This window comes from Astyanax mexicanus, chromosome 18 (assembly GCF_023375975.1).
Source record: "Astyanax mexicanus isolate ESR-SI-001 chromosome 18, AstMex3_surface, whole genome shotgun sequence".
Taxonomy (NCBI): domain Eukaryota; kingdom Metazoa; phylum Chordata; class Actinopteri; order Characiformes; family Acestrorhamphidae; genus Astyanax; species Astyanax mexicanus.
Window position 1 is genome coordinate 35,271,669 of NC_064425.1, and position 11,486 is coordinate 35,283,154.

An 11,486-nucleotide genomic window follows, 5' to 3' on the forward strand; every position below is an offset into this window, starting at 1 on the left:
TTTTAATGACAGGTCTGAGTGTAAGAACTGATGCAGTGAATTTATGGCTGGATGATTTGGCTAGGTAAAGCAATTTAACTATTATTATAAGGTAATACATAGAGCTGCAGGGTTTACCTGGTAGGACAGGTAAAGTGTTATCAGTCAGGCTGAGGCATGATCGGAATCTCTGCTTATCAGACTCGCAGTCACAGACAAATGAGGCGTGGCGTCAGCACTTGAACCAGTCCTGTGCAGCTGTTGGTTTATTTGTCTTGTCTACAGAAAACATTTAGGATTTATTATTCACAAGTTTATTTTCATATGCACAATTACAATCTTACTCTGCACACTGCCCTGGACTACAGGTGCTTACAGTTACAGTATATACACTAAGTACTAAATAAGAAGCACAAACAGTGTTTGCTTACAAGAACAATTTCTGAATGTTACATTTAACATTAGAATGTTCAATCTGTCACTGTTTTTTGGATGTTCATACTGGGGAACGAGATGTGAGAAACATTTTAATAATGTTTTGATGCAAACCATTATTATGTCTGCAAAATGATTTCTAGCTAACTTTCCTGTAACCTTTAAAAATGTTGATAAATATTCTTATCATGAGTAAAAATGTACCGTAAAAGAGTTAACATGCATCATGTACATACAAATAATAATAATGCAGGTAACACAGAACCAGTGTTCTGTGCAAAATGCAAATAAACATACATACACTAAAACGTAACTAGGAATTCTCATTTTTAACTAAGTATGTGATATTGTGAGCCAAGCTGAAGAACAAAGTGTAGAGATTCCAGATTTCTCCTGGATGCTCCTCGGCCAGCATGTGTGTATGTTCAGTTTCGTCAGCAGCTCACCTGATTTACCAAATTTACCAATTTACCAAACCAGGTGTTGACATGATGAGAACTAGAAATAACTCTAATGAGGAGAGATTAGATGTTTTTTTTGTTTTTTTTTGCTGTAAAAGCTCTGTTTTTTGTAAAATTGCTGTTTGCATTTATTGTAATGCTAGTGTTTTACTGAGCTAATAAACACTTACTGCACAGATAAGACACTTATTCTTTACTGAAATTCTCACATGTGCGTAAAACATTTGCACAACACCGTATGTATGTATATATATATATACATTTTTTTTTTTTTCTGATCATTGGTCTGCGGGGTTGTTTGGTATTTTCTGTTGACGTACAGGCCTGCCCTCATGCTTTAGTGAATGTGACTGAAAGGAGAACAGGTATGCATGCATAATAAATGAGGCAGGCTGACAGTATAAGAACCGGCGCTTTCATCTTATTGCATTTACATTACAATTCCTGTAGAGAAGACTTTCTACACACTACACTTCACAGCACTCCCAGAGAGGTAAGAAGCTGTAAATCATCAACTTTATCATAACTGCAGTTAGGTTTTATAGACTCTGAATGGTGATAAAAATCATTATCCCAGCTAACAATTTTTGGTTAGTAGAACATTTTCAGGAGTGAAATGATTATTATAATTTTATTGTTGAGTAAAAAATACCTAAATACTTAAAAATAGGATCATATATATATATATATATATATATATATATATATATATATATATATATATATATATATATATATATATATATATATATATATACGTATATATACACACAGTGCTGAAAGAAAATAAGACACCACTTTTTTTTTTACCAATTTTACCAAATTGAAAAAATCTGGGAAATAATCAAGAGGGAGATGGATGATCACAAGCCATCAAACCAAACTGACCTGCTAACTGCTAACAAAACTGTGATTAAAAACCAGGTTTATTTCACCAAATATTAATTTCTGAACTCTTAAAACTTTATGAATATGAACTTGTTTTCTTTGCATTATTTGAGGTCTGAAAGATCTGTATCTTTTTTGTTATTTCAGCCATTTCTCATTTTCTGCAAATAAATGCTCTAAATGACAATATTTTTATTTGGAATTTGAGAGAAATGTTGTCTGTAGTTTAATTTACTCAAACTTATACCTATAAATAGCAAAATCTGAGAAACTTATTCAGAAACTGAAGCGGTTTCTTAATTTTTTTCAGATGTAACAATTATAATGTAGCCGAGCATTAAGCAGAAAAAGGGCTTACGAATATACTGTGCTGTTCAGAAATATAGTATAGCAGGAAATTTAAACAAGACCATACATTAAATCGCAAAATAATATGTGAAAAAAACATAAAAACAATGAAACTGTGAGACGGAGATGAGTACAATAAAACTAATATAAAACTAAAGTAGTGAAATGATTATTCTAATTTTATTGTTGAGTAAAAAATACCGAAATGCTTAAAAATAAGATCATAAATGAATAAATAAATTCATTAATAAAAATAAAAAAGTAGTACATTTTTTGGATTTTGAATGACATAGACACCTAGAGCGTTGAAACAAATCTTTCTGTTTTTAATAAAAAAAGTAATGAATTAAATTATTTAAACCTCTTATATTTATTTTGTGCTGTTTGCTGGTCCTGCCAGGTTGTGATGAAGAGTGATTAAAATATTATAAGTATTAGACATGAATTAAACAGGAATTAGTGTAAAACTGTTGAAACTGAACAGTGCTCTGTACTGCTGTCTCTAAAACACCTGCAGGGGCCAACAGAAGATCTGTGCATCATTTGACTGAAATGTAAGATTTAAAGAGAAGCAAACACGCTGCCACCATGTCGATGTATCGGCAAAAAAACACTGAGAAAGGAACCAGGACTAAAGAGATCGGTGAGCGACATCTGCCAAGATTACTGATTTGTGTGTGTGTGTAAGTTTGTTTTGTGTGTGTGTGTATTTGTGTTTCGTGTGTGTTTCGTGTGTTTCGTGTGTTTGTGTGTGTGTGTGTGTGTGATTCCGTTAAACGGTTGAACCCTAGGGGATTCAAAATTGATTTAATGCTATAAGTATGTTTTGTGTTTAACTTTACTTAAATAACTTTACTTAAAATTAAATATGTATATTTATATTCTGTACTGTGTTGGTCTTGCAGTGTAGAAAGAGACATTTAAATAAAAATCAATAGTAATCTTATTATTTGTGGGAAGCACCTTTCACCATTTAATTGTGAATGTAGAAGAGCCCTAAACACCCTTTAAATGATTGTTAAATCCTCATAGCAATTTGTGATGTACACAGAATAAGGTGAGTATTGTAGCATATTTCACTTTTATATTCAATTTAAATCTGTGGCGATAAACCATGCATCGCACATGACATATAGCATTAAATAGATTTTTCAGTAGATCTAGGCTCTTGCAGGACAGGTATATTTCTCTAGTTCAGTTTCTTATCAGACAGCATTTTACTCATTCCCTCCTCCTTCAGTTTCAATAAAATAACCTCTTCACCTTACTCAGCCCAGCCAGTTCTTCTGCATTTGTCTTCCTGTTAGCACGGGACTTTTTGGTGTTTTAAACGTTTTATATGTTGAGTATTTTTAGTGCCGAAAGAAATCCTCATTAAAGCAATAAAATAAGACTTGTATATGTTTTATTTCAGTGCGTGAGACTGACAGGGACAAACATGTTCTTCTGCAAATGCTGGATCTGCACAGACAGAAGGTGGATCCAGTTGACCTTATGCAAATGCTGTACCTCACTTCTTCCTGTGTAGAAGACAATGTACCCCAAAACCCGACAGAGTTGTCCACTGTGTTCTTGAGGCGCCTCTGGTTGTATCATCCACAGGCTCGCGACACTTCATGCGAGGTAGTGGCAGGAGCCTATACTGTGGCCAGACCCCCTGAAGTAGATGAGAGTTCTCAATGTGCCATCAACCCTTTGGACCTGGTGGCCGCGGTTTTCATGACTACAAACAGCTTTCTGCAGCAGGAGATCGCTAACAGAATGGTGCTCAGCCACTTTGCAGTGCCTCTGTATCTGCCGCCTGTTTATCCAGAGAAAAGAGGAACATTTCTCCTTAGTCCTTTCAGGGGTGTTCTGGGCAGGTGGAAGTCACACTCTTTGGACGAGTCCAGAAACATCATGAAGAACATGGCCAGTTCCAGAATGCCCTTCCTCTCTGCCGTGAGACTAGGCCACTGCAGTGTCTCAAAGTCACGCGTGTTGAACAGAGTGCTTGGGGGTTCACACGAGTTACATGAATGCTTCACAAATCGCAACACTGACGGAGGGCAGCTTCCTCGAATCCTCTCTGATGGCCTGATAGAGGTGAGTTGGAATTTGTCCATGGCAGATCAGGACAACAAAGTCTTCCCCAACCCCTTACTGATGGCCAATCTCCGGGGAGATGCAGCGGAATGTAATAAGCAGGTCAGCCTTCTGTGCTACGCCTCTGCAATCCTTCTGGTATTCTGTGGGAACCTGGGGATGAAGGAAAGAAAGCTGCTGTCTTCATGGAGGGATAATGCAAGCCATCTGATTCTAATTGACTGCTCAGAAGCAATGCAGGGAGATGCAGGAAGTGAGGAATGCGAACATGAAAAGATGAAGAACATCCTGATAAAAGATTTAGAACTTTCTGAAGAATGTGTAATTAATGCACATGATGGCAATGAAGAGAATCTGGCTTGGAGGTTAAGCTATGCAATGAACAAACTGGTTTCACATCTGCACCCGACAAATCTTGTGGCTGCTGCTGGTGTGGCCAGTGACCTCAACATGAAGGTTGATGAAGATGAACTCTCCCAAATGGCATTTACTGAGGTGGAAGAGGTCCTAAATGGAATTGAAAGTGGAGTCAGCAAGTTCTTGGAGGAACAACTGCCTCTACAAGGTCCTCGCTGGAAACAATTGTGTGATGTTGAGCAGAAACAGGGTAAGCTTAAAGAAGACGTCCACCTGAGTCTGAGTCAGGAGTCCAGTGGGGGAAATAAAGGCTTAGTTGAGGAATTTATGAGTTACAAGTTAACTGAAGCTATGAAAACCTTCCTTGAGGCTCTCTTCACTTATGACACAACCAAGCGAGCCTTCTTCCTTTCCTGGATGAGGGTCAAACTTCAAGTCATGCAGCTGGATAAACTCTCTGATACAGAGGAAGATCAGCAGCAGGGCCCGTGCATTGGACTTGAGCACTTCCTGCGTGAAATGGGGCTGATTTACGAGAGATATTTCCGTGGTCCTACCAATGAGTTGTACAATATGTTCAGCCTACCATATCTTGCTGCTGAGCTGCTACTCTATGGAGTTCCTCTGGAGCTCTTTGATGGAGACGCCTCAGTGTTCCCACTGAATTGGGTTTACAGCGTTCTGTATGAGGTCTACAAACAGGTGCCACAGAACAGTCGAATGAGAGTTTTGACAACCTTCGGCTTCCATGACTCAAAAAATGCAGAGCTACTTTCTTCTCTTTTTGGGGTAAGCTTCCCCAAATGGGGCCAAAGGCACATAAAAGGAGCATATATGCTTCTTCTTAGTTTACCTGACAACATCAGAATGCAGTTGGACTGTGAATTTCTGATACTAATTGTCACAGAGGGTTTGAATTTTTTGCATGCAGGACAAACTGAGGAGAGTCTTTTGCATGCTAATCAACTGGCAACCTTTGTCAGTGGATTAAGTGATGTTACACTGGTAAATTTACCACAAGAGGGCCTGGCTGGAACCCAAAATAATCTTCAGATTGCAGTGAATGCTGTTCTTCACACCAGGGACTTGCCAAGGAAACCTGACTTTCAAGTTGTTTCTGAAGGACCAGCAAAAGATGCCAAAATCCTGAGTTGTGTGATTGACATCCTAAATCAGAAGAAGTCTCTGGGTACTGAGGGAGGAAACATCAACCACAGCCTGGTTGGTCCATGGACAGACCAAAATCTCTTCTCAGAAACTGACCAAATATACAGTGATGCAGTTCTGGAGCTGAAGCAGAGCCTGCTGGCTGTATTACACAATAAGGCAACCACATGCCAACCAACATGCATGGGTGCATTTATGGAGCATATGTGCAATTTTTGGGAAACAGTGAAAAATCTAACATTTGCAACTGGCTTGGAAGACACACATGCAGCTGGTCCACTCATAGGTCTCTGCACAAAAGTTGTAGAAGGTGAGGAGCAACTTGGGCATAGAATAAAATGTTGGGTTGAAGGGCTGGATAACCGAATATCTGAATTGGAAGAATCAGCTTCGCAAAGTGGAGACTATGTTGATGATCCAGATGGCGTCCACAGAATCTTAGACGAAGAGGCAGCAATGCTAATAAATTCAGAAAGTGACAAACTTAAATCAAGCCTCTGGGATTACTTCAGACAGGAGGACATTGACATGGCCTTTGTAGAACCCTATAAATCAAATCTACTAGAAAGAGTCAGCTCCACAGAACAGCAAGCAGTGCATGGCCTTAACCCAAAGATTGAAACTGCTATAATCAGACATGACATGTCAGTAAAGATGCAAGCTTTGCTGACAGCTCTAGAAGCAGCCTTAGAGGTCAGGTTACGATCTCTTCTGGAGAGATGCAAGAACAATAACAATTTTATTGATGACAAACAACTTGAAGAAGAGTTTATTCAAGTTTGGAATGACATTCCCTCCAACCTCGAGCTCCTGCCTATTGAGACACATGAGATCCGTGCGAAAGTGATTGAGAAACTGAGAGAAAACTTACAAAGCCGTGGGCTGAAAAAGCAAAAAGTGAAACTCAGAAACCACCAGAATGGTTTCACAGTGAAGAATGGACATCTTGCTTTGCGTAGCAAAATGAAGCGAACACTGAAGCATAATAAGGAGGTTGCACAGAGGTTCACAGATAATTTGATTGAAGACTGTGATAAAAGAGTCTCTGAGAAACTAAAGCATAAGGAGGATTACTCTGACAGCTACATGAGAGAGATACTTGCAATTGTCGACAAGGGTTTAGAAGTTCTGAAAATGGAGTCATTCGTAATGAAACCCAAATTTGAGGCCGATCTTAAAGGGTATATCTGCAGCAAAGCAACAGAATCATTCCAAAACATGCAGAATCTACTTAAAAGAGAAAGAGAGACAAAGGAAAATTTTCTCTACGAGACCCAGGAAAGACACCTGCTGGATTTTATTCACAATTTCCGCAGAAGGGACCAGTGCCAGAAAGCTGCCTGGGAATTCACTAATCAGTGCCTCAGACCTGCAGCTCTTGACTTCATCTACACAAGCTTAGAAAGACAGATTTTTGATGACATATTGCAGGGGGCCAACGGACATGTGTATTCATTGCCCAAGACTTTCCACTATCATCTTCTCAAGGAACTCTTGCTGGAGGACAACTTCAAGAAATTCCTAGAATACCTGCAGTCCAATGAGAGCTACTGTCGCAAGAGGATCGAAGGTATTATCGTTGAACATCTGTCTGGATCAGTGATGATAGAGGACCGGAGGGAGCAGCGTATGCAGCAAATCTGTCAACGAATGGAAAACTCTATTAACCTAATATCTGAAGATGGTGGCACAGGTCAGAGCAATGCCAGGCAGCTTCTGGAAAGTGTCTGTGCCGTCCTTCAGAGTCCTGGAGATGTTACAGTGTCCGCCGATTCCTTAAGGATGCCTCTGTTTGAAGTTATCCCACAGAGAGAGAACTTCATCACCCAGTTAAAAGAATGTGTGGCTGAGTTGTCGTTATCACTTGTCCAGGAGTTTGGAGAAAATGAGGATGTCATTGAAGTCCCAGAAGACCTTTCCTATAAGCTCCAAGACCTACTGTACGACCATATAAAGGGATGTGATGAGCAGTGTCCATTCTGCAAAGCTCCGTGTGACCTGGGGGGAACAGAACATGCAGTGCACCAAGCCATCGTGCATCGACCCAAAGGACTGGTGTGTTACACCAACGCCGGTTCTACTTCCCTGTCCCATTTAACCTGCTCTGCTGAAATGGTTGGAGAGAACCAGTTTCAGAACAGGCACACTGGTGGACTGTCCTTACCCTACAAAGATTACCAATCCATCTACCCCAACTGGAAAATCCCCCCTGAGTGGCCTAAAAATAATGAGACTGGAACATTCTGGAAGTACGTGTTCATGAGATACAACGCAAGGTTTGCTCAAAATTACCAGTGTGAGTCGGCCACAGTTCCTGAAGAATGGAAGAAAATTAGACAAGAGGACGCTCTGAGAAACCTGAAAAAAGCCTTTTCTATTAATGAGTGACATCAACTTTAATCATTGACCTTTACAAGTGATAGTACACTTAATGCAACACATATATATGTATAGGCATTTATGTATGTATGAACAATCAAATTCTCTGTCTAAATGCTGTAGTATATTCTAAACAGTAAGTTAGAGTTTTTTAATCATGTAGCACTGTTCTGTTCTTTTCTTTAGATAAGAATGCTAAATATCCAGTGATTAATGTAAACAGCAAGGACATAAATGAAATCACTTTGGAATTATTATATTTTATATTTTTTAGCAGCAACATCAGTGAAACCTGGAAAGGAATTATGAAACATAATCATAAAGTGCATCTGCATAATTGCACCTCAATACTATAGTGATTTTAAGGTAATTCTTTAATAAAACATAAAATGTATAAACTGTGTTGGTATGTTGTCTTTGTAGATAAAAATGCTAAATCTTTATCAGAATGATCATTGTACACACATATGTTTTCCACCATAGAGAACAATCATTTAACCAAAAAAACCTAATTCAACATATTTCTCATAGTTTTGCTTTTACTAAGATGTTTTAGGAATTTGGCATTGTATATTCAAGCCAGTGGAAAAATTCAACTGTTCATTAAGTGATGATTCTTATTTACCTATCAGCTAATATACACAATGGGGCCTATATTTGGGGTTCTGTGTCTAAGCTGTATTTGTCTATGGCCAAAAGGCTTTTCAAAAACTGGCCTCTATCACATTCTGGGATAAACATTCTGAACATCACTGGCTCCTCTGAATTACAAAATCGTTTTAGAGTCATATTTAGAATAATGCTAGCTTTAAGCTAATGCTACAGTGCACTGAACTGATGTCACAGCACCATGGTTTAACAAGCGAGCAGACTTGAATTGCAGCAACACCAGTGAACTCTGCTCATATGTTTACAGCATATTAAAACCAGCTGAATGTACTAACTGCCCTCACTGAGGAGAGATGGGTGTGTTACAGCAGAAAATCACTAAAACAAGCAGCACAGCGTTACTCCAGAACCAGCTTTAAACACTGTGGCACACTTTACGAGTGTAGCTGCTGTGGCATTAGTGTGTTTAATTAGAGAAGCAGATTCTAGGCTGTTTTAGGTGCTACTCTATCAGTATGAGCTCTAATTTTACTGGTCAACCACTCTAGTTATACTGACAGACCAGTTAGACCAGGGGTGTCCAAACCTTTTTTGTTGGGGGCCAGAAGGAGAAATATATTTGAAGTCACGGGCCACAGACTCTGTAATAAAACATAAAACAAATAATGAAATATACCACTTTAAATAATACTTTTTTTCCTGATTATTTCATTTACACACCATTTTACTTGACTTACTATCTTTATCTTTCACAGTGTTGTGTAAACTAAGATTTTTCAAATTGATGTTTAATTTCATGATGTCTCTAAATATTAAACTCCTTAATTACGACAACTTTTAGACTCTGTTTTCTGCGCTAGAAATGCGCACCCTCTCCGCTTTTAGACTCTTTGACCCGTTTTTCTGCGCTAGAAATGCACACCCTCTCCGCTTTTAGACTCTTTGCGCCGTTTTTCTGCGCTACAAATGCGCACCCTCTCCACTTTTAGACTCTTTGACCCGTTTTTTCTGCGCTATAAATGCACACTCTCCACTTTTAGACTCTTTGGCCCGTTTTTTCTGCGCTAAAAATGCGCACCCTCTCCACTTTTAGATTCGTTGGCTCGTTTCTGACACCAAGCGTTCATTCTTTGAATCTCACATTATAAAAACCTGATTAACAGCGGGCCTATTCTATTTCTAAAATACCTCGCGGGGCGCTCCAAAAAGGGAAACGGGCCACAAATGGCCCGCGGGCCGTAGTTTGGACACCCCTGAGGTAGACCATCAAACTCAAAATAAATCTACATTTGCTGTGTTGGTCAAGATTCACCCAACCAGCCTGTTTACTCCCCAGCCCTTAGGATTTTACAGCGGGTTAGTAATCATGGTTATAGCACAGTGGTTTGTTTATCTAGTTCAGACCTGGGCATTGTACGGCCCGCAGGCCACAACCAGCCCTCTGGTTATCTCTGACCGGCCCGCGTGAGATAAATTGGTAAATTAGAAGGGAAGAGTAAAATCACAGGGTTGTTATATCACACCACTAAATATTTCTTTCTCATGTATTAAGGAAAAATGTTTTAAGTGATATTACATTATTATTTTTGAGTAATGGAAATCCCAAACTTATGAAAAAAATCTATATTCAGTTCTTCATAAAACAGATTTGATCACTTTGTCCTCCACATTTCCACATCAGATATTCAGACTTTAATGCACTTGTTCAAGCCCAAAACAGGCTAGATTTCTCACTGAACATAAAAAAATTAGAACAAACATACAAATGCAAAGACATGCTGGTCTTTTGAAATTTTTTTTTTAAATATTTATATAATTATGTTCTCAACATTTTCATTGCATCGCTGTAATGTTTCATTTACTGTTCTTTATTAAGTTAAAGCTGCTGGTATTTTATATCAGGTAGTGGTGCTAGTCAAAACAATACAAAATATTTACAGTATTGAATCATCACATTTATTAAAGCCACCACATTTTATTGTATAATTGTAATGTTTCATTTGGTGTTTTTTTTGTATAAAAATGTTTATTATAAATGCTGTATATCCCTACAGTATATACATTAGTCTGGTGCTCTAAAACCGATGCACACCGCTGCCCCTGATCTAGGGGTGCTAGTCTAGCTGGTCAGGTTATTTGGCTTTGGACTCTTTCCTGGAGGTTCCTTTAAAAGCCTTCAATATAAAGCATACAGGTGACCCACAATAGAGGCTTGTCCATAGAGCTGTGGCTACTAATAGACATGTTAGATAGTGATTCCTGCGGTGAGGATTAGGGGTTTGAATTAATCATGCCTATTTTAAGATTGTGTGTTAGTTTTTTATGATCAGTGATATTATAGGATAAAAGTATTTATTTGTCTAGGGTTTTTCCATTTGTTCCACACTAAGCATGGAAAACAGAAAAAGGAGAAGATACATTCTTTTATTAAATTGTAGATTTTTTTTTCTTAAAATCCCTGGCAGTTTTTTGTACATCTCAAGTGTACATAAGAAACAATATAAAAAGAGATTCACTGTAAAACTTTGTAGCTGTTTGTTACATATAAATATCAACTCTCAAGATTACAAGTTGGTAATCAAGGATGTGTCAGAGTTCTTAAATAACAGACCTATGCTTCTTCTGGGCACTAACATCATTCTGAACAGAAGTCCCTTTTCAAAGCTCAGTTTTAACTCTCTAATTATTAAAACAATATCGGGTGCTACTCGGGTTTGGGCTTATAATGACAGTTTATAGGGTGGGCCGGGTCGGGCTCGGACAGAATGTGCACGGAAT

At 38.5% G+C, this 11,486-nt stretch overlaps 1 protein-coding gene across 1 annotated transcript; it reads left to right on the plus strand.

Moving 5' to 3' along the window:
- Window positions 1-1,269: 1,269 nt before the first annotated feature.
- On the plus strand, window positions 1,270-8,497 carry si:dkey-202l22.6 (interferon-induced very large GTPase 1). The gene is made up of 3 exons (XM_007237662.4): window positions 1,270-1,368; window positions 2,629-2,754; window positions 3,526-8,497. Exons 2-3 carry the CDS (start codon window positions 2,700-2,702, stop codon window positions 8,106-8,108), a joined length of 4,638 nt encoding a protein of 1,545 aa, XP_007237724.3. The 5' UTR covers window positions 1,270-1,368; window positions 2,629-2,699; the 3' UTR covers window positions 8,109-8,497.
- Window positions 8,498-11,486: the final 2,989 nt, after the last annotated feature.